Source organism: Trachurus japonicus, chromosome 11 (genome assembly GCF_045865225.1).
Source record: "Trachurus japonicus isolate A0001 chromosome 11, Traja_1.0".
In the NCBI taxonomy this organism is placed as follows: domain Eukaryota; kingdom Metazoa; phylum Chordata; class Actinopteri; order Carangiformes; family Carangidae; genus Trachurus; species Trachurus japonicus.
Genome location: NC_140917.1, coordinates 21,305,239 through 21,329,168, shown reverse-complemented (window position 1 = coordinate 21,329,168; position 23,930 = coordinate 21,305,239). Strand labels below are relative to the sequence as shown.

Sequence of the window (23,930 nt, the reverse complement as noted above, 5' to 3'; positions counted from 1 at the left end):
TGAAAAACAACAGTGCTGTGTGTTTGTGTATTTTTACTTAATACTTAAATTTTGCATCAAACATAAAAGTCATGAGATGGTTCATTCATACAGTAGATAACCTATAAAAATATTTCACTCTCAGTTCAGGTTTAAAAGGACAAAACAGAGACAGAGGATGTAACCAGATTAAAAACAACTGACATGTGAGTCATGCAGAGGGAAAACATCCGTAATTCTTTTATTGAGCGGTCAGGGACTTTGGCCTCCCTAAACCTTCAGCCAGAACCCCCTCTCCAGGGGCTAGTTTGTACATTTCTAGAAGCTGAGTCCTCTGAAGGCTGTTAATTTATTTCCTGGCTGCCTGGGGTGAAGCTTTCCAACTAGTGACCACTAGGTGGTGGGCAGGAGGTCAGTTTTAACTGTGTCTGCCACAAGAAGATGTGACCCTGCAGGGGAAGCAACAGATAGTGCAGAGGGAAGTGCTGTTTGTAGAAAGTGACAGTGGGAAGAGAATAGCATTAGGAGCAGCAGAGTGAATGGAGATGTGGCTGAGTGCAAAGCAACGGTTCCAGCCTGATAAGAAAGGGAAAGACATGAGGAGATATCCGACCTGTGGGAGTCACAGGGAAAGCAATGTGAGTGTGAATGTGAGAGAGAGAGGGAGGGAGGGAGGGAGAATGAGCAGGAGGCACTGAAGGAAGGGACAGAGGGCAAAGAGTGGGGGGTGGAGAGAGGGGTCGGAGGGGCGGAGTGGTTACTGCTCACTGACTGCCTGTATATAGAGAAGACAGAGCCTGACAGAGCAGATCCTGTGAGAGAGGCTGGGAGGGAGGTTCACTTTTTACCCAAACTGACTCTACCTGTGGGTGACTTCCCGAGCAACACATCAACAGAGCTTCTATCGGATTACAAAACCCGGATTTCTCTCTCAGCTCAAGGTAAATAAACTGTTCACTTTTCTTTTCTTCTGTTCCACAGCAGGTCTGTTTCGGACCAGATCCGAAGCAGGTGCAAACTCAATGTCACAGACTTCCCTCAAGTTACTTTATGAATTACGGGGAACCTTTAAACTATTTTATTCTACAGTACATGTTTGCTTATTTTTCCTTGTCTTTTCTTCATCCTCTTTCTCTGTGTTGCTACTTTCTTTCTTTACTGAGTCAAAGGCGCAGAAATTACTAGGTGAATCGAGTCTTTACCGTTGCAACATATTTGCCTTCTGGGTGTGGGATTGTACAGTAGAACACATTATTCAAGATGTTATTAATAGATTCAAGAACAGTGATAATGAGACAGCTGAGATTTAGATTTCACTTTTCAGCAGTTTACTGGGTCTACTGGCTGCTCATTTACAATGAGGCTGATAATACATCAAGAGCAGTAATCTCTTCACTCACCTGTCGTGGTTCAGGTGTTATTAGACACCTGTACAGCAGTCTAAATGCTGTCCACTGCCCTGACCCGGTGGGTGTTTTGAAAATAGAGCTGAACAGATAATAGTTGGGGTCTGTGTCACACAGAAGGGAACAGAGCTGAAAGAGCTTTTACACAGATATAGCGAGCCAAGATTCCAGGCTCATCTGGTGGGTGGTGCCGAGATATCTCAAAGGTCAGTAGTGTGAAGGAAAGTGAAAGCGTGCACCCACAGAACATGTGTTAACAAGGGTAAAATAAATGTTAAATTCACCTAAATTACAGTATAACACAGAGTTTAACTCACAGAGTTTCAACCTCTTCACCAACCCAATGCTGCAGTGAACAAATTTTAAATTTCGGGGTTCTGATGGCATTGAAAAATCGCATTTGAATATTTCAATATGCTGTAAAATCTTTCTTAGAGGTCATTTATTTAGTGGAAAGTACTTTTAAAAATAGTTCACTAAGGTCTGTGGTGATTTTTTTCATTGAATCGCACATATCACTAATAATAATAATAATAATGAATAAAATGTAATAGAAATAGTAATAGGTATAAGAATGTGTTGTAGTTTTGGTGAACTGACCCTTTATAATGTTTTAATCTGAGATTTTCCACAGTGGTGTGAGCGGCCAAGAACGTGTAGGTTGTGTGGTTTGGTCCTGAAGCTGTGACTGAAGTCCAGCTGTGACTCTCACTCCTACTGACTCTGTGGTTCTCTGAGTGATATATGTGTATGTACATTTTGTATATCTGTGTGTGTGTGTGTATGTGTGTGTGTTTCAGAGTGTGTACTGTATGTGTCGGCTGTGCCAAGGGTTCATCTGTCCCGTGGCTTCAGAGTGGGATCAGTAGCTTGGCTGCAGCTGTCCGGACCACTGATGGGCCATATGGCAGCTTCACTGACACTCTGTAAAAGCCATGTACCATAAGTTTAAAATGAGCTGTGACATCTGTGCATTATGTGTTCTAATCTAATCGATATTATCTATTACTCAGAGTCAAATACTGTTTCTTATTTATCAAACTTTGCAAAGCACAAGTTTTCTTATAATTAAGCGGTAGAATTTATGGCGGAAATTGTGCTGTATGAGGAGGCTACTGACAGGGGACTGTCAGCAGGTGTCATTGTGACCATCACTTGGTTTTACACGGACACTTTGACCTGAAGGCCTCAGCAGCTTGTTGAGCAGACTGGTGGGTGTTTTATTGCACTGCTGCTCACAGTCTGCCACAACAAAACACTTGTGTAAAGGAGGAGAACTGCCCATCCCATGCTGCCATATGCTCGTGTGTGTGTGTGTGTGTGTGTGTGTGTGTGTGTGTGTGTGTGTGTGTGAATGTGGGGTATGTGTGTGTGTGTTTCGTCTAAAGGCGCAGTCATGCAGAAAACAGCACAGCAAAGATCTTTTCCGGAGCCCTGCTTTATGTGCGGAGTGTCTATTGTCCTCTGAGATCTGATTGGATAATTAATGATGCTATTTATGTAAGCAGGGGGCCAACCCCTCGTCTTTGTCCAGCCTTACGTAGACTCACCCATTCAGTAATCTGAGACAGATGCACTCGAGCAAATAACCATACATATAGATGATTGTTTGACCTTTGTCAAGACTTAGAGAGAGAGAGTTGTAGTGCTCTCTCACACACACAAACACCAAGCTGGGCTAGGGTACTGATACACAGACAGTACTGTGCAGTTTTAGGCAACGTAAGTAAAGTGCGGATGCTTTCAAAAATAATACCATGAATAGTCTTTATTAAGATTAACTTTATACAAAGTTCAGTCAACAGAAGAAACCTAAAAAAAATCATAATTTGGTGTGACCACACTTTGTCTTAAAAACAGCGCCAGTTCTGATCGATACACTTGACTGGCAGGTTGTTCAATCATCTTGGAGAACTTGCCGTAGTTCTTCTGTAGATTTAGGCTGTCTCATTGTCTTCTGTCTCTGCATGTACAGTAATCCCAGACTGACTCCATAATGTTGAGATCAGTAATCTGTGGGGCAGCTATACCACCTGTTGCATGACTCTTCTTGTGAATTGAAATAGTTACTTTTGACACTGACTGTAATTTTTTGGGTCATTATCAGACCATCAGAGGTCTCTCAGATGATGGATAAGAATCTAAACATCTGAAGTGCCTAAAACTTTTGCACAGTACTGTACATTAACTGTGTAACAATTAAAACCAAAATAAAGAAACTGTAACACAGCGTTCATTATGTGAAGTCTCTCAGATTTGTCTGACATGCTTGTTGTGAGACTGCAGCTGGAGCAAAAGTATGATTATCATATGATTTGTATTGAATAGACATCTACTGTATGTGTGCAGTCCCTCTGGCTGCCCTGCTGCCAGGCCCCAACATGGCATTTAGATAAACTTAATTGTTCATACTTGACATGGACTGTGTCTGTTACCCAGACTATTTCCGAAAGGATGACAGATTAGCTCTGACAGTAGGACATTACTTTATTTCCGTGACTGCGATAGCATCCTAATCTTGGATGATAACGTCCCCTCCTTATGACAAGTGAGTGCACTGGCAGGTCTATCACAGATAGAAGTGCAATATTTAATTACAAGGTGATTATAGTGCAGCTGGATTTATATGGCTCTACTGTGCAACTGGTGCTGTGTAAATAAAAATAAAGATAGTGCAGGAGGGACTAAATACCAGCATAAACACAGGAGCAGAGGACAAAAAACCAGGTAGAAAACTAACCCTTCATACATGAAGCAACACACTGAAGGCAATCTCTGTTTCTATCATGCCCTATCAAGTTTTTCATCACTTTCTCGCTGAGTGCATTTTCAGATTTAGCTGCTGTTTGTCTTGGCAGCTTGAAAGGAAAAGTTGGAAAAAGTAAGCAGATGATGCTCCAAGGAACATGTGGGTCTCTATTTGGAACATTTGCTGCCAGCTTTGAAAATGTATCTCACGTGTGTTCATGTACATATGCTATCAAGTGTATATGCAGCAGTGTGTATGTGAATTACCCACTGCAGGAGGAGGACAGTGTGTTGGCAGTAGTCATACCCCAATTACCAAGCTCACTGCGTAACCTCCTCACCTCGCGTCTGTGAAGTGTGGAGCAGTTGGAGTGTGTCTTCTTAGGAAAATGGGCCAACTTCCACAAATGTTTTTCCACTCAGTCTGTTCATTGTTTTAATAGCAATTATATATAATATTATAATACTGAAATAGTAATAGTGAAGAATGACCTGAGATACCTGTCCTTCACAGACTCATCATGAAGCTCATCCTGTTCATGGTGTCGGTGCTGCTCCTGGTGGTGGGGGACAGCACTGCAGACAGAGTCCTGTCCCGGAGGACCAAGAGGGAGCTTGCCAGCCCTCTCCATGTTGGTGGAATCAGGGACCCATTTGGCTCATACTGCGAGAGGAGAGGAGGCTGCTGCCCGGGCAGAGACGACCTGTGCACGGTGCCTTACCTGGACACCATTTGCTACTGCGACCTGTTCTGCAACCGCACCGTCTCGGACTGCTGCCCTGACTTCTGGGGACACTGTTTGGGCGTCGAGCCACCTTTCATTGGTAAGTATGGGTGCACAATGTGTATGTGTGGGCTTGTCGGAGTTAGTTAAGCTCAGCCAGAAAGCATCAGAGAACCATGCTGACAAGCTCTGTGCTGGACCACAATGCAAAGCAGCATGACACCTGAAAAAGGAATTACAAATACATACCTGCTCTCTGTTAAACTGGCCTGAAAGAAAAATGCTTAAAATTGGGGAAGAAGTGAAGAGAACTTTCTATCAATAAACATTATTTAGCTTTACATGTAGTTTGTTTCTCAAAAAACAGGCATCTGCTTTCTATAAGTAACATGTGTGATTCTGGGGAAGATAGAGAGTAACAATTTACAGTGTTTGTCTCTACACAATACATCTCAGAAATAATAACTATTGCCCATTCAGCAATAAGAAGTATTACACTCACCATTTTGACCTCTTCTTTCCCTAGGGAGATGAGCTACAGTAAGCCTCAGCTCAGCTATCCGTATGTTTGTATATCTTCACATTAAAAGTACCATTCTCTTAGTGCAGAGGTGTAAAATATGCCAGCAGAGGCCTACCTGAGAACAGAGCAGGGAACAGTAGGCTTCTTATTAACCCAGACACAGGGAGGGAGGGTGGATGAAAGGATGAATGGAGGTCAGGAGAAAGAATGTGGGCTATGTGGAGGGAGGAAGAGACAGACAACGGGTGCAGAGGGGGGTTGCAGGTATGTGTTCCCTGGGCGACAAGGTAGGGGGATCACGAGGTGGGGACACACACACTATTACACACTCACACATATTCAGCTGTGCAGCCTGGAGGAAAGCTATGAAAGCTAAATAAAGGAAGTGACAGATCTTTACAATGGCTCTTTTCTCTTATCGCTGGGCTCCAGTCACAGTTTGTTGTGGTCTCTAACTCAGTATTCAAAGCTCTATTCAGCTGGACTTTGCTCATTATGTTGTCAAAGTCAGTATATAATTTTCAATTTTTCACCACCAGTGGAGTTCAATTAAATTAAGTTAAATCAAACTGAAAAAAAATGTACACATCATAAAAAAGTCACAGCCACCCATTACATGAAATCACATAGTGCCAGTTCAGCAGGCTGCCTCCTCCATAATAAACCCCCTCAGTGCAAGTGTGTGGCAGCTCTGCAGTAACTGAGTTGTGACAGAGCTGTTTGAGACAGCTGGGTGTGTGTGTGTGTGTGTGTGTGTGTGTGTGTGTGTGTGTGTGTGTGGGATGGGGGGTATATCAGAAGACCTGAGCCATAAATCACACCATCATCTCACGGCCTCATGCCAGAGACCTGGAAACCTACTCACACTGTAAATTTTTCATGCTGTAAATTCCACATGAAATTCACACTGACAGCACCCTGCGCTGTAAATCAGGTAGTAGATAATGTGTCAATGTGAGCCTGTCACCGAGGACGTATAGTTTTCACAACCCGAGAGCAAACGAGGTTCAGACTTCATTCAAAAACGAACGCCAACACTGTGTCACTCCTGGATCAATTTTTGTGTGTTTGTAATAGTGTGCACTCAACCCTGGCTGCCGCAGCTCAACAAATGCCAATATATTTTTTTCTCGCAAGAGGTGGTGAATTTGAGCGTAAGCTGGTTAAAGCATGACGAGGGCCTGGGAAGCCTGGGAAGAAGCTAACGCCACATTCCTACACTGGATTACTGGAGCTCAGAGCTCCTTAGACCTCACATATTCTGTGTATACACTTGCACACAGACTACACACACACACTGGAGGAGTTACTGTGAACATGTTTTGTTGTGGGTGCAGGTGGATGAATATAGCCAGTGTGTATTTGTATTACACTCATTGCGAGAGTGCTGTACATGTAGGTTTTATTTGTGATTGTATTTGAAGCTTTCTCTGTGAGATTAGTGGCAAGACCCTTGTTGTTTAGCCACAGCAAACCCACATATATTAAGATGCCCCTCTTTGTCTCCTCTCAGGCGTCTGCGAAAGAAATGGCAACAGGTTCTTTACAGGGCAAACATACAAAGAGAACTGCAATTTATGGTATGTAAACCCCTCTTTTTTCCATACTTTTCTCTTTCAACCTCTTAATTCCTGGGCTTTCCCTCAAATGTCCCCTTAAGTAGCTTAAAATTTGAAAAAACATTTTCCTTCACCCTTTGACTGTTCCCCCTTTCTCCTTTTTCTAACACTTGATATGAATCATTATATTTTGATGATATTTTACTGAGTAAATTGTTCAAGCCCATGACGCTATGTTTTTATGGACGCACCATTACCAATAATAGATGTGTTTTGCATCACAGTTTCCTGCCTGTGCACATGACTTGGTGTTGTGAAAACCTCTGGTATCTGTACTGGATTTTAAAACAAGTTGTGTGTATGTGTGCGCACAGATAATCTTTGTAAAGAAAACAAATCCATTGGTGGCCTTATTGAGTAATATCCATATCTAAATACCCATGCTCCTGAGGGAAATCACATTATGATCACATGATCTTTATTTTACACACACACTCACACACTGAGCAATCACCAACCTTTTGTTCATTAAAGGTCTTTTACAACAACAACAACAACAACAACATAACTGATGGCTGAATACCATTTAGCTTCGTCAGCTTCAGTGTTCAACTTGAATACAACAGAATCACAGTGTCTCCCCATAGTAATTGGCTTTTTGTTGAGCGCCTGAACTGCCCGGAGTACTTTGAAAATAAAAATCACTGCCCTCTAATGCACAGTAATTGAGCCTGGATATTGTGATCTGCTGAACAGGGTTGTATCAATTTGTCCACTTCAGGGACAGATGGATATTTTACAAACAACTCTTCCCCTTATGACCTTAACGTGGTATGAAAACCTCTATTTCAGTTTCACTCTCAGTGGCCTGTGAAGTGACTTTTATTCCCATGGCCTTCCACAAACTTAGAGCAACGGACTTTGTGTAGCTGTTTCTCTGAACTATATGGACGACAGTCAAAGAAAACATAAAACAGTCCTTGAGAGTCTCACAGGAGACGGGGGAGGTTATGTGAGTAAAGGCAGGGAGAGCGGAAACGAAATTCCTCACCTGTCCTTCACTGTGGCTTCTCACATCTGTGCCATTTGATGCTCCTCAAAAACCCTGTGAGTGTATATGTGTGCGAACATGCACACTCACACACAAATATTGATTTAACATCCATTTGTGTGTCAAGATTATATTTAGTTTCATGCAATGTGAACTCACTGAAGCTGTTTGTCATGACATGTCCAATGTAAACCAGGCTGACCCCGCTGATCTCATCATCATCCACTTGGAGCTCCCTCCCTGCTCAGCTCCAGTAGCTGCTGTGTCTGTCTGACAGCCCTGAAGTGTGGCTCTTATCAGAGCAGCTCAAATTGGTTTGACCTGAAGGGTGTGATGGGCGTGTAGATAGGCGAGGATGCAGGTTGATGAATGGCTGAGGAAAGACTTGTGGAAGCAAAAACCGGTTGCATGGTTAAAAATAACCCCAGGCGTTGTTGGATCACTAGAAAACAGCATTTATGTGCTAACTCCCCCTCTCACCAACAAACAAAAGGGCGTTATGCACATGCGCTCTCACGCGTGCTTGCTAAGGCAATACACATGGACACTTGAAAAATTGCACCACAACTTTGGCACACAGGAACAAACACACTCCCTTTTCCTGCTCCCACTCTCTTCACTTATTGATTTCCCAAATGTGCGTCCTCTTGGATACAGAGCTGGAGGAGGAGGAGGAGGACGGGACTTCCGCCTTGAGTGGACGGGCAACTCTCCCTTTTTTCCCTCCTTAGTCTCTCATTAACTGTGATGGAGCCCACACTCTCTCTCATCTGCACCTCTCACATGTCTTCACCGATTTTACTTTTTAGCTTTTAAAAGTTTTAGCAAGTATCAAAAAATAGCACTCAGTAAATTGATGTGCTTTGATGTCAGTGTCAACAGCCAATTCTGGAAAAAAAAATCAGTGTTAGTGCTAGACAGAAACAATTCAACAAGACTGAGCATAAGTTATTAGAGCAATGTCATGTTTACAGCAGTGTGCATGTGTGTGAAGATGTACCGTGATAAGTGTGGCTGTCTTTTGTTGTGTTAATGGTATCTCCAGCTGAGGCCTTTTCCTGCCCGTGCTGCTGGCATCCTGATAACTCTTTATCGCCTCCAAATGATCTGAAACGTGGCGCCTCCTGCTCACACCAGCAATCTCACACAGGAGCGACTATCTCAGCTCAGATTTGGCAGCAGCAGCAGCTCTGCTCTGTACTTCAGATCGGACAGAAGCCAATGCTTCAACTTTTTTTTTATGTCGTTATATAAGCCGGTGCATATTCTCATTTGTCCAGGTCATAGTAGAAAGCAACTGGACTTAGTTATTTGTCTAGGAAGAAATAACAAATAAACAAAACAAATATCTAAGTCCAGTTGCTTTCGATTTAACCTCCTTTGAAAAAATGTCGTTATATAGTTTCTCAGACAGTGTTGATATGTGTATTTGAACACACAAACATGGCTCTGGGACAATACAACTCCTGTCACCCAGGTGTGTATGGTCTCATAGGTGGACAGGCTGTCTCTAGCAGGGAGGGGGACGTGGAATGTAAAATATAGCCTCCCACTGACCCTTATATTTCACACTCTTTCCCCCGTCTCCATAAGTCTGTCATTACTCCTGTCCATGTGTGTGCGTCCAATGCTATTGCTGAGTGAATTTATTGCTGTTTGTGACCCACTGACACTGAGCTGCATGCTTGTAGTCCTGCTGCTTGGACAGAGAGGTGAAAGGTCATTGTGTCTTTCCCCTAATGAAAGCCATCAGACAGAGTCCTCTGTGGGATGCCGGGCAGACAGTCTAGTCTCTGCCAGTGTGCGTGTATATTTTGTGTGTAGGTGTGTGCTCGAACATTATATTTGCACGTGTCTAAGAGACTCAGCAGGGAGGAGTGAAGTTTGAGAGGTGATACACCCTGTATGATTCAGTGTGACTAAAGGGGAATTTGCACTGTGTGTGTGTTTAATGATCCTTTTGGAAAGGTTCCCTACTCTGTAAACATGACGTCTAATGCACAGTAGACATTATGGATGGTGGCACATACTTGCCTGTGTGGGAACACCCCTCATCCATTCTCTCTCACACTCACACTATATAATATTCCCAATTTGGCTGCTGGCCTTGTGGCTGCTGCACACAGTCATTTATAATCACTTTATAGTCAATTCATAGGCTTAGCAACTTTTTACAGGCACACAATCAAGCAATCAAGAAAACGCCATTAAAGTTTTAACATTTTCTAAGAGGAATGAAAGGAATTCAGTTAAAAGATGTAAAACAGCCAGAGTAGGTTCATTATTTTTTATACCTTAGGACACAACAGGCTGCTTGTCTTATGCTGAGTGACTGACCAACTAACTAGATTTCTAGATTCTAGGCTAGCTAAAAATTATTAATCAGTATGTCAATGTCTCTGAGTGATATCATGAAATTTGACGCCTCCAATAATTTAATAAGAAAGTATGAGGCATGAAATACTCTTCTGAAAAGTTAAACATCATTTTTATATTAATGGTTAGAAAAAATTACAATTACAGTCTGGTGAAACTAATACTATAACTTCAAGTTAATTTTCTTTCCAGTACTTTGCTTAAGTATTTAAAATTTTGTACTTCTTTGTTGCTATATTTCAAAGGGAAAGCGCTTTGCTTTTCTGTAGAAAATTTCATCCAAAACTTTGAAGGTTTCAAATGATAATCCAATGCTTTCTCAGAGTGTGTTATTTTAAGTAATTCTACTTTAATACTTTTGCTTTTACTTTTAAAACGGAAGGGCTTTTGATACACAGCTTTTGTTTTGATATTAATGCTTTCAACTTTTTTTTTTTTCACACGTATCAACACACACGCATGCATGTATCTACGCATGCACACACACACACACCCCTTTGTGGTGAATCATCAGAAAGTACACAGTGCAAACTCTATTTTTAAGCATCCCCAAAGTAAACATGTGGACGTTATTATTAATATCCTGTGCTCTTATCTCGTCTGTCATCATCTCCACTTTTTCATTCGCTCTGACTAAAAATGGATCTGCATTCTGCAGCCGTAAAAGGCTGAATGTTCCCTTTAACATTTCCTTCTCTTTTCTGACGTTCTTCCCGCAATTTATTTCTTATTTAGAAGTCCCACTGAGACTCTGCATTTTTGTCTGAGATCTGGTCTTTCTTGTTTTGGCCTCTGACATCACTAGCTTTGGTATAAATATGGAAATTGCAGTTATTTTCTATGTGACCACAGATTGTCTTTTAATGGCCTCACCTTTGCTCCTGCAGTACATGTGGGACCACAGGACGATGGGAGTGTGAGCAGAACGCTTGTCTGATGGAGCCTGACATGATCCATGCTGTCAACAGAGGGAACTATGGGTAAAAAAACAAACACACATGAACACCCATACTTAAAGGCATATCATAGTTAGGCACTGTTTTAAAAAAACATTGTGTTTGCAGGTGGAAGGCAGCTAACTACAGTCAGTTGTATGGTATGAGTCTGGACGAGGGCATCCGGTACCGTCTGGGCACACAGAGACCCTCCAGGACCATCATGAACATGAATGAGATCCAGGTAAAGGATAGTGTGCATCCTCAAAAGAGGATCATTTTGGAGGTGTAGGAAGAAAGTACAATATGTGTGGGGTCCAAAAAGGAGAGCTTGCATATTTGACAGGTTATGAAGAAAGAAGCTGCCTGGTGCTTTAGTCTCAAGCGGCTGAGTATTTATTAAAATACACTGAATGCACTGTTTATCAAAAATTAAGAAATTGGAAGTGGAGGGGGATGTGCCTGTGTGTGGTGAGGGATATTGGTGGAGGAGAGCAGAAAGTTTTACCAGCAGGTAAGAATGCAGAGGAAAATGTAATTGTTTCAACTCTTTTTGAAAATCTTCTTGATACTCCCTCTCAATTTGAGATCTGTGATATCAAGCTTTAAGATCTACAACAACAAAGGAACACTGATCAAAACGTTTCTCACTTAATTGCGGTGCCTTGTTGCTGGTCTGTGATGGCGTCTCCATGTACAGTAGGAACCTCCGCCTACTAGATCCACTCAGTCTTTGTTTACATCTTAGCCAGACAGATTACATAAGACGGAACCAAAACGTCAGACAAAGATAGCGGCGATGGTGGCTGGCTGCTTGGAGAATAAAGAGCAACCTCTTCTTCAGTCTGCACCTCCCCACCGTCGCCCTACATCCATCCCTTCCTTTCATCCGTCCTCACCCCTCACTCTCTTTACCTCTCCCAGCATTCTTCAACTTCTCCCTCCCCCCCAAAAAACCCTCACAACTCCCCCTCCTCCTTCCGCTGTCAGCGTGTCCCTACCTGTGCCAGGAACCAGATCTGAGCCATGTAACCCATTCATAAATCTCTCTCCCACTCTTCTTCCTGTCTGTCTGTCTGCAGACTACTGTGTGATGGGATGGAAAATTGGAGACTCAAGTTTATTACCATCCTTGCACCTTATTCGTACACTACAGCCAGGTCTCCTCTTTTACCACACCTTAAGGTGCATTCCTTCAGGTGCCTGTATTTTCGGACTTTGTCCTTCCTCTACTACAACTCTCTGACCAGTAGCACATTCCTGAGCTATGTATCAGGTGGCTGTTCGTGCTTTGAATACCTCACCGTTTAATCAGAGGAATGCAGCTCAGGCAGCTACATCACACATAACTGGGACATGAGCAGAGCATCCAGCCTGAAGTGGAGCCTAATAGACTGACCCTGTTTATCTACCAATTAGTAGTCATCATCAAATTGATGATAAATGCTTAGTTTCTGAATCAGAGCTATCATGAAATCAGATCAAATCACAGCGCAGAAGAATTCATAATAATGATATCATCATGATATCTGTAGAAATTTCTATCAGTCAACTTGATCTTTAACGAGATGTTTTGTTGCTTCTATGGCAAATGAATAGACTCAAATGTGAGTGTAAGGAAGAAAGTGGCAACTGATTGATATTCTCTGTATTAAATAAATAAATAATTTATATTCAAAATGTATCGCAACACCCTTATGCCTCCGTGGACACTGTGAGGTTCAGTCAATTTTACACTGATGTACCCAAGCGGCCCCATGGTTTCATGGAGACGACTGGGGATCAAAGGTTCCTGTCTGTCCTCCCGCGTCAGAGATTGACACTGGGCCAAATGGTCCTAATCACCTATGAATAAGTCCCTTCTCCTGCAGGGTTGATTAGCAGACTTATGTAACCTGCCTGTGATCAGAACTTGTCATACAAAGCCGGCCACAAGTATTTTAATTGCAGCCACCAGTTTGTGTTCTGTTGTGGGCAAACAGTTCCTCTGCACTGTCCCGCTGCTACATGTTGACCTGTCAGATATGATAATGACTGTTTTTACTGAGAAATATTAATGTTTTGTCAATATAAGGGAAGAGCTATGTGAGTTGAATTCTGCACAGAAAGCAGGGCCCCACAAGCTGTCTCTAACTTCTCCTCACTCTATCCCTCTGTCAGATGAACATGGATCCTCAAAGTGACCGTCTGCCGCCCTACTTTAACTCAGCAGAGAAGTGGCCGGGGAAGATTCATGAACCACTGGACCAGGGAAACTGTGCTGCTTCTTGGGCTTTCTCCACTGCAGGTAAAATAATTCAGTGTATAAGGACAATGCATGGAAATATCCGTAAAATATGGGATGAGACATATAACAATGACAGAGCATAGGAAGAGAACTTCTTATACCATACATACCATCCTTCTGTGCAAATGTTTGCAAGCCAACTTCACTTGAAAAGAATTTATTGATGGGCCTCTTGATAAATAATTAACAATGGCTATCACACAGTAATTCATTGAAGGTGTTTAGTTACTGTACAAAGCCAACATCTAATATGATTCAATATATTTGGCCTGCAAAATTTGTAACACTCCTGATCTTTCTCATTAGCTGTGGCCTCGGACAGAATCTCTATCCAGTCAATGGGTCACATGACTCCTCAGCTGTCGCCCCAAAATCTTATTTCCTGTGACACACGCAACCAGGGCGGCTGTGCCGGCGGTCGCATCGACGGAGCCTGGTGGTACCTCAGGCGCAGAGGGTAAGCACTCGGTGAATAAACTCCAAACAAAAGGAGCTATTTGTTGTCGTGGTGATTACTTGAAGGCAACTTTCCCTCCATCCTCACAGAGTGGTGACGGAAGACTGTTACCCGTACCGACCTCCTCAGCAAACGCCAGCCGAGATCGGCCGCTGTATGATGCAAAGCCGCTCCATCGGCCGGGGGAAGAGGCAGGCCACGCAGCGCTGCCCCAACACACACAACTACCAAAACGACATCTACCAGTCCACGCCGCCTTACAGGCTCTCAACCAACGTAAGCAGCGCATAAAACACAAAGCAAAACACGCACAGACAGACGAGTATCCCACACCTGATCAGCTTTGATTACATCACTGTACCTTCTCCTTCTTCCTGTTCTCTCCTTGTGCTACAGCAGACATAATCTCTCTCACGTGTTACATGTGTTTTTGCACACTTTCCTCATGCGTACTTGACTCCTTGTGAATGAACATGGGAATGTACAGGATTAAGTGCTCCACAGCTCTTCACAGGCAGGCAGACATGCAGTATTTAGAAGGCTGACTGAAATATGATGTAGAATTATAAAGTGATCTATTCTTATTTATTAGATTAGCTTGCCTTGAAATATGTTGGATAAACTGGGCAGTGAGTGAATTATACCAATTTACAAAAAGCATGTTAGATATCATCATCTATAATCCTGATCTGCTTTCAGTCCAAGGCTCAAAAGTGAATCTGGAATTACATTTCTGTGTTTACCTTCTAATATCACATTACTCGACTCTTTGTGAATGTCAGTAAACACTCTGTTTGGTTATTGATATCAAATAGCACAACTTTCCGTAAGAGTTTATTTCGAACCGGGGTGATGAGCTGCGTGCAGGAAGCCCCTCTGCCCTTCCTTATCAGTGTAAAGTGTTGTGTAACAATCACTGACACTGCCCCGGCCTGCACGCAGCTTTGAGCATCTCCTCTGACTCAAAGTCGACCGCTGAGCTGCAGCCAACATGTGGTTTTATCAGCCAACATCCATCAGAGCTAAATGACAGCTAATGCCTCTCAGAATCATTACAGCCTGTTGTTTCTGTCCTGTGAAGTCAATAAACCAGGCATTAAGGGCAGAGGGCCCTGCTGGACTCAATCTTGTTATCTGACTTTTAACATCCAGGGGGGTTGTTTTCATCCTCTCCCATTTCACTGACATGTAATGATCTTTCTGTCTGTCTCTCTCTCCTCGGCCTATAAATCGTTCTGTTTATCTTCTCTCTCTCTCTCTCAGCAAAAAGAGATTATGAAGGAGATTATGGATAATGGCCCTGTGCAAGGTAAGGTGATGCCTTTATGTGTGTGTTCTCTTCTACTTCAATAAACTTGTAAATAATATCTTCATTTCAATATTTGTGTTACTGCATTGCCTGAGGGACACACAAATCCAAACATGAGCACCTTAAAGCCCCGTGCTGGGGTATATGACAGAGGATGATGTCATGCTTGACCTTCTCACCCTGCTGCTTGTGTCCGGGGTTTCAACTCTGACCTCAGTCACCTGGTCAGAAATGATGGGCCCTTCCTTTACTAGCACGCCTCTCTGTCTGGTGCCCATCTGGACCATTGTCAAGTACACTTGAGTGTAGGGGTCATGTGTGTGTGTGTGTGTGTGTGTGTGTGTGTGTGTGTGTGTGTGTGTGTGTGTGTGTGTGTGTGTGTGTGTTAGTGATTTTCTGAGGAACTCCCCACTGAGGTTCTTGTTTTTGTTTAGCAGTCCAGGAAGACTTATTGGCTTAATTTCAAGTTTCCCTTTTGCCTTTGACTTTCTCTCCTACACAAAGGCATTTCTGTGTGTGTGTGTGTGTGTGTGTGTGTGTGTGTGTGTGTATGTGATGCATTGTGATAAGACTGAAGCTCCACATAGTCTTCCAGGGAACACCGGAAGAACAGAAAGAACCTATAGGTTTTAATATACAGTAGGTTTGAATATATGTCACATACATAAAATTGGCCGTTTTCATATATACGCATATATGCTAATACAGTATGGTGCACATATACTATATATATCCTATATATCCTTATGAGGATATATGCGCATATATGAAACCTACGGTATATGCAGTTTATCTGTGCGTATATGCACCATATATGTATACTAGCATATGCGTATACTATATGAGAGCGGCCAATTTTATGTATGTCACATATATTCAACCTATATTAAAACCTATAGGTTCTTTCCGTGTGGGTAAAGCAGGTAGATCTTCAAAAAAGAGGGAATTTCTGAGCTGTACATCCTGATGGTTATTCCCACTGAGCTGGAATCAAAACGTCACATGCAAGCACACACACACACACACACACACACACACACACACACACACACACACACACACACACACACACACACACACACACACACACACACACACACACACAGCCTCCCTGTCTGATGTTTGGGTGTGTATGACTCAAGGGGAAAATTAACATTTGTTTGGTAAAATTAGGTAATTACTTTTAGATTAATTGAGTTTGAATAAGATTTTTATCTCCCCCCTGATGGATTCAGCAGAGCTCTTACAAACGCCTTATATAGTCATATTGTGTGTGTGTGTGTGTGTGTGTGTGTGTGTGTGTGTGTGTGTGTGTGTGTATGCAGGTTATAGCAGCCTACTAATTCTCTCTGCCTGTTTGTTCTTGCAGCTATTATGGAGGTCCACGAGGACTTCTTTGTCTACAAGAGTGGGATCTACAAACACACTGACGTCAGCTTCACCAAACCTCAACAGTACCGCAAACATGGCACACACTCAGTCAGGATCACTGGGTACGTAACCAATGTACAGTAACACAGCTGGTTTTGTTAACAAAAACACACAACACTTCGTTAATCATAGCACAGTCTTGGTGGTAGAGAGGTTTTGTTCTTTGCACAATCTTGATTAGACTTCAAATAAACACATTTGCTTTTGAGTGTGTACCAGGATCTTTTGTGTTTGTGTTTGATAATTAAAGCCTCTGTTCAGTCTGAGTTATCGACAGGAAAAGCATCTGTAACACAAACTTCCCTGTACAAACACAGCCCAGTCTCATCCCAATCCAAGTCTTCATGTGTCTAGTTTTACTTTTGCTTGTTACTTGGACACTGTTTCCAGCAGAACGATAGTTTATCAAGGATGAATCAGGTTTTAACTGAACAGCTGCTGCTATTAGACTCGACTCAGAGCTTCTCTACACACGGCTAAGAGAGAGTGTGTGTGTGGACAATCTTCCCTTCCAGTCTGTTGCTGCTGCAGACACACCTTGGCCCCACTCCCCTGTCTGCCCCAACCTCCTTTATGTAGTAACTACGGCGACCACAAATATGCAGGCGGGCAGACGGCTAACACACCTGGATTACCTGCCCCCACCCTCTGTCTCTCGTTGCCCTCCTTTCTTCCTCACTTCCCTGCCTCGGTTGTTCTTGGTCCGTGGCGTCTCCATCATCACTCGTCAGCTCAGCTGGCCTTCTGACTCACTGACCCTCCTGCTTCCTCTTTTATTCTTCTCTCCGTATCTAAGCCAAAACACAGCTCATTCTCATTCAGACCATCCCCCACACAGACAGGTGGTTGTTTTTTATGTGTTGTTTGGAGCGCAGTGAAATGCCAGCAGAGGTTTCTGACCTGTAAAAAGCCATAAACATCCCTTTTTTCACTCACAAATATATGACAGGGCTCTTATTTTTCAGGCATCCAGGTGGTGTGTACGTTAAGACAATGATATGTTGTGCTCACTAGTCTCACTTTTCAAATTAGAGAAATAAGCAGCTACCTCGTAATGGGTCTATTATGGGGGGCTAAGGAATGAGCATCTGACTGTGCCTCAGTGCCTCAGCACCTCAGCGTCTGAGCTTGTCTCTGACATGAAAAACAGTCTCTAAAATGACAAAAACTCCAGACAGGGGAGTTCAGCGCTATGATAAAAGCTGCTTTTATCAGATTGGCCAAAGATGAAGACAAAATACAACCCGTCTACAAGGGAGCCATGGTTTTTCCTGCCTCTCTCATGTATATTTCACAACATTTCATGACAACATATGTCATGTATGGGCATGTGTCTGATAAACACTAAAGCCTTCATCCTCCAACCTGTACTTAGTTTGTTCAATTCACATACCTCAGGAGCACACACTGTTCTGAGATGCGCTGTTGACTGTGGATGCATGAGGATCACACTCTGTACTGTGGACTGTAATTACATCTCTACACTATTTCAGTAAAATAAACTGCAGAGCCGTGTAGACTGTTGAGATGATGCTGAGGATGAGAATTCCTAGCTTTCCTGAACGCCTCCTGCACTTTGGCTCCTTGTATCGATGCTGTGATTCCTCGCCACGACTTGCGCTAGTGGATGTACCCGCGACATGGGTTTAGGGACGGATGGAGCAAAGAGAGGAGGAGGGGCGGGGGATGAACATAGTGTTTTGAGCTCCAACCTGCCAGCCACAAGCATCAGTGTGTTTACATAGACCAAATCCCATAGCGGTGCGTTCCTTTAAGCCCAGGGCCTGGGAAAGTTTGTGGAAAGAGCATTGAGGTCCACTGTGGTGGAAAGGGCATTGTCTGGGCTGCTGATCCTGACTGCACCGGACAGAGAGAGGGGGATCAGTCCCCCGGAGAAGAGGTCAGGGGTGGGCTGAGGGGCGTTGGGGAAGGGCGGGGCACATGGGCACAGCGGTATGCCCATCATTGTCCACGACTGAGCAAGTGAGCTGATTGGAGGCCAGATAAGAGATCAGCAGTGGTCCGATTCTGTCTGGCTCTGTCCATACCAATAAATATGCAGGCAGGCAGGCATGCATGCATATGGGTTCATCCCACACATATACAGGTGTGTATGCGCCCTTACCCAAAAACACAAATCCCGTCTCTCTGCGGCCTATCTCAGATTGGAGTTGGCATCTGTTGTTTACACAGCTGTTTTTACTGGTCTGCACCGAGTCGATGTGACGTCTGACTCCACTCAGGACAACTCTGGGCTAATAAAGTCACTCGCTGATAGACGGTTGGCGCTATCTGCCAGCGTTGTGGTGGCAGGCTACTGAGTTGGCAGAGTCAGCCGGCCAGCCAGCCCCTCTATTTCCCAGCATTCCTTTCCCTTATAAAAGATAACAAGCAGTCGGGCACCGGGAGTCTCTGGGAAAACGAAAGGCCGGGAGTGCAAAAACAGGATGGGAATTGGCTTTGGGAGAATGTTTTGATCATGACGAGCAGAAGTGGCAGGCCTGAGCTAAGACGAAAGTGCAAGGCATGATGGGAATTTATGGAGCTTTGCCAGGGTTTCCTGAGAACAAAGCTTGCTGGCGAGGGAGAAGGGTAAAGATAAGAGTCAGAGTCACACGTGTATAATTGTGTGTTTTTTATCATTAGTGTTGTTGGGTGCTGTCTGTACAGTGGGTGAACTGTGACCTGCCCTCTCCTTCCTGCAGAGTATGGAAATAGCAGAGGAAAAGGGAATTCCATGTTCATGTTCATATTCCTGGAATGATGTAGAAGTGCAAGTAGCTATATATACTCTGTTTTCAGGATGTTGTTTTCAAGATGAAGTATTTCTTTTCTTCTCATACTTGAATGCCACTCACACCTCTTCCTGCTTTTCTTTATCAATAACGGCAAGTGTGTCCACGTGAACACATTCCTGAGAATTGTTTGCACCCAGTGGGAAGTTTGTTGGAAATCATCCCCTTTCCCGTGTAACTCTGACACAGCTGATTTGATGTCTGCGTATTTCAGAGGGCATCTTGTTTTCCTGTTGTTTGACTTTTCACACTCTTAGTGTTGAGTAACCGTCCTCTTTGTTTTGTGCTACAGGTGGGGAGAGGAGAGAAACTTTGATGGGACATCAAGAAAATACTGGGTAAGTGTGACAAACATACAACCACAAGAAACCATTCTTTCAAAATTTGCATCATCACAACAGAAAAGGTTAAAGATTTCACACCCAAATCATCCATCAATCAATATTAAAAAAAACAAAAAACATTTGAATTTTATTGACGATGCTTGTATATTAATATCTTTTTTTATACATTTACAGATTGCTGCCAACTCCTGGGGAAAGAACTGGGGAGAGGAAGGCTACTTCCGCATCGCTCGTGGGGACAATGAGTGTGAGATTGAAGCGTTTGTGATTGGAGTGTGGGGCAGGATCACGATGGAGGACATGCACAACCATCATCACCACCATCACCGCCGACACATTTAGAGACACAACAGGTGTTAAGACCCCATCAAGACCTTTGTTTTTTTATCCCACCCATAGCAAGGTGACGCCCCAGAGGAGAACCACATCAAGAGTCTGAGAAGTTCATCAATTCCCCTTGTCCACCAAGCTGGCAGGGACAGCCACAATATTAGCCCCAGAGCCCTCTGTTTTTACACCTTATGTTACCCTGGGGATCAGTAGAACCCCTCCTCTCCTCCACCGTTACCCCTTTAAGAGGACAACCTTTTCCGTTTCTCCTCTCGCTCAAGGTTTATGGCACCAAAAACAAAGAAAAAGCTGAAATAAAAGTTTATTTGTGTTGCCTTGCAATTAAACACCTCAGGTACCAACTGTTCCAAAGACCACACTTCCCAGAATCCTCAGCGTAATATCTGGTGAAACATGTTCATGTCAAGTTGGCTGATGACAGAAGAAGAAGCTCAATCTGATCTTTTTATGCTTTCATGTGTCAACCTGAAACTACATAACGACAATCCAGTAGGGAATCTGAGAGCCAGATTATCGGACATCAGACCCCGTCAGAAAGACACGCCCAGCTTAACTGTGTAACATGATAATATATCATAGAAGACCTTACTGACACTTAGCTGTCAGTTACACACAGGCACAGGTTCGCTCCCTCGGTTTAAGAGAGGACACCCTTGTAAAGAGTTGGCGGCTGCAGGCAGAAGAGTTTCTCACACATTCCACACTCAAAAACTCTGATTTGGGATTTTAGGGGAAATGACAATGACAATGCCACTGACCGAAACTTAAGTAAAGAATCAAAGGTCCTTTGATTTTTTTTTAAATCAATGTGCTGTGATAGTAAAACAGGCCTTTGTAAATTTATACAGGGACGAATAAAAAGCATTTGTGCTTGGCTGTAGGTGAAATAAACTATGAAACAATGAGAAAGTTAAAAGTTAGCCACGGCACCATCCCTGATCCCACCATCTCATTAAAAATCAAAAAAGAAAAAGATTAAAAAGTTGTTTTGACCACTGCAAAAGAAGATATATGTGTATAGTAGTCTTAATTTGCTCTGTTCTGTATACACTGTTACATTTTGACATGAAGATGTTTTTTTTTTTTCGTTCTGTTGCAGTTATATTTTTTAAGTTTTATTTTCCTACTCATTTTACGATGTACTGTATGTAGTAACTTTCATAACACACTCATGACTCAGTTGCTTTTCTGCTTCTACATAGCTGTAACTGTTTGATCACAGCGAGGGGGGAGCAGGAGAGAGAGGGGGGTGGGGGGACGGGGTGCTGCTGCTGCTATATCCAGTCTGTGCTACAATAGCTGTCTTTAGTTTGATGCATTTCATTTGTAATAGATATGTAAAGCCACTTTGAACTAATGCTGAAAAACCGGTTCAAGTCACACAGGTTGCAGATAAGCTGTTTCGCTTGGTATGTTCTCATTTTTATTTTTTATTGTGCTCTGCTGGAAATGTAACTGGTTCCAACGCAGCAGCCCTGCGTCTGTCTCCGCTATAGCGTCACAGCGCTGTGTGATGTCTTTATTCCAACCGATTGCCGGCTGATTGAGGGATTTTCAGACCTTTTCCGAGCACAGCTTCACTTGAAAAGGAAAACATGGTGTATTATTACTGCTGACCTTATATTACATCTTGATGTGCTTCAACTGTAACTTCAAAAGGTTTTTCTATTTCTATATCATCAGGTCTTGTGATCTTGTGTGTCGTCTCCTTCAGGCACGGATAGGGAGATGGACATAAAAGCAAAGAGAAATGTCCGGATGGACACACAATGTGCAATGTGGTGAAGGAGCTACTGATGGATTAGCAGTTGTTGCATATTTCTCATGAGTCTTAAAGGCAGTTATGGATGAAGAGAAGCCCATCGACATGAGATGCACAACCGGTTTACAATAAATGACAATACACAGAAAACAATGTGAAACTGACCTCTTTGGCCTGAGGAGGCATTCTTCAATTCTATATTTTCATTTGTTGCTAGAGAGAAGATCATTGAACAGAACTTAAGTTACTCGACTTTTTTATTCTACCATGATGCAGCTCTCACTGGCAGAGATAGATAAGATAAGATATTTCATGACCTTCCTGCTCAAGAGCAGCATCATTGTAAGATAAATGACTTTTTGCGTCTCTGGGACAAACCAGGGTCATGTTTCCTAAATGCACCTGAAGACTAAGATGTTCATTTCAAGCCTGTTGGCTGAGATCATCTTGTCCTTGAGGAGCTTTTTGACAAAGGGAGGCATAGTAACAGGCAGTGTAACTGGTGTGTATCGGGGCCTAAGTGAGTTTTTCATGCAGAAGAAAGTGGTGGGATCTGACCAAAGCTGGAATCATCTTGTTTCCTTTGTGGATGGACATCCTGTTGTCAGTGTTGGTTTATGTAGCTTACAATATGTCAGATTAACAATCATAAATGCCAGGCTATGCAGAGAAGATTTGTAAAAGCTATTAAAGTGTCCATGAACTATACATGTGCCACATTTAGCATGACTATTCTTGCATAAAGGTTCAGATGGGACCAATACCAACTAAAGATTCTCTGCTGAACCCGTATCTGACCCGTACAAATTGGTGTTAACTTCAGCCAAACAGTTTCCCCCAACTACACAACCTCTCCTCTGAAACACCCAGGAGTTGCAGCAGACATCCACTCACAAGTTGTGTATTTTATGTAAAATGAACCACTCCATAGTCACTGATGTGTAGACTTTATTTATGACAAGATGTGTAAATTATATTCTTTTATTCTTCCTCGTTTTCCTGTGCAATGTTTTATTATCTCTCTGTCTCTTGTACTGTGTGCACTAAATGCAATACCACATTAGTGTTTACTTGTGCAGCACAATAAAAGTCTTTCCAAAAACAACACTGTCTCATCGATCAATAAATGATAGCCTGTGTTGTATCTTGTGTTGAAAAGCGAGAGATATTATCAGTGGAGAAAAAATGTCTGTTATAGTATGCAGATTAGATGGTAGAGAAGGTGTGTGATTTTTGGGAACATTTGGGATCAGTGAGCCACAAAGAGAGAGACAGGCTGCGCGGTGATCAGGGAGAAGCCCTCATAGGACGTGGCTGGGTGGGATGAGGACAGTTTTTCTAAGGCCCTGCTGTGTCAGCGTTATCTTCCATCACTAAGCGCAATAACTCTGGCCATCACTCAGAGAAAGACCAGGCCACAGAGTCTGCAGCATGATCCATCATAAATGTATACAGTATAGGCCACACTGAAGCCAGTTAAGGACACACAGGATATCTGAATCATATACTATAACAGAGAACAATGTTTTATTAGTATTAGTATTTATAATTAAGAGTTTGTATATACAATATTTTATCCACTATTATTTAGAAGTGGAGGTCTGAAGACTGGATTTGAAAAGTGTTCAGGTTGGTTTTTTGTTGGAACTTCTCTTTTCCACACTCAGTTATCTAGCTTTTATTTTCTGTGTGATGTATTATACTGTAGGTTACTGCAGGCATAGTCGTATTACACAAGAATTAAACCCTCACTTTTTTATTAACATCTAGAAACATCAGACAGTCTCTGTCTTTGCTCTTAAAACAGAAAGAGTATGCTGTTTTGTGTGTGTCTCTCTAAAACGGATTCAATTAAATAATCAAATAGATTAAAAATATCCACTTTTCTGCAC

At 42.8% G+C, this 23,930-nt stretch overlaps 1 protein-coding gene across 1 annotated transcript; it reads left to right on the top strand.

Annotated features, from left to right (window-relative positions):
• Positions 1-786: 786 nt before the first annotated feature.
• Positions 787-23,143, top strand: tinagl1 (tubulointerstitial nephritis antigen-like 1). The gene is made up of 12 exons (XM_085791683.1): positions 787-920; positions 4,648-4,958; positions 6,895-6,961; positions 11,255-11,347; positions 11,432-11,546; positions 13,463-13,589; positions 13,896-14,046; positions 14,136-14,322; positions 15,310-15,355; positions 16,725-16,848; positions 19,874-19,919; positions 20,100-23,143. The coding sequence occupies exons 2-12, from the start codon at positions 4,655-4,657 to the stop codon at positions 20,265-20,267; spliced, it is 1,428 nt and encodes a 475-aa protein (XP_085647809.1). The 5' UTR covers positions 787-920; positions 4,648-4,654; the 3' UTR covers positions 20,268-23,143.
• The last annotated feature ends 787 nt before the right edge of the window (positions 23,144-23,930 follow it).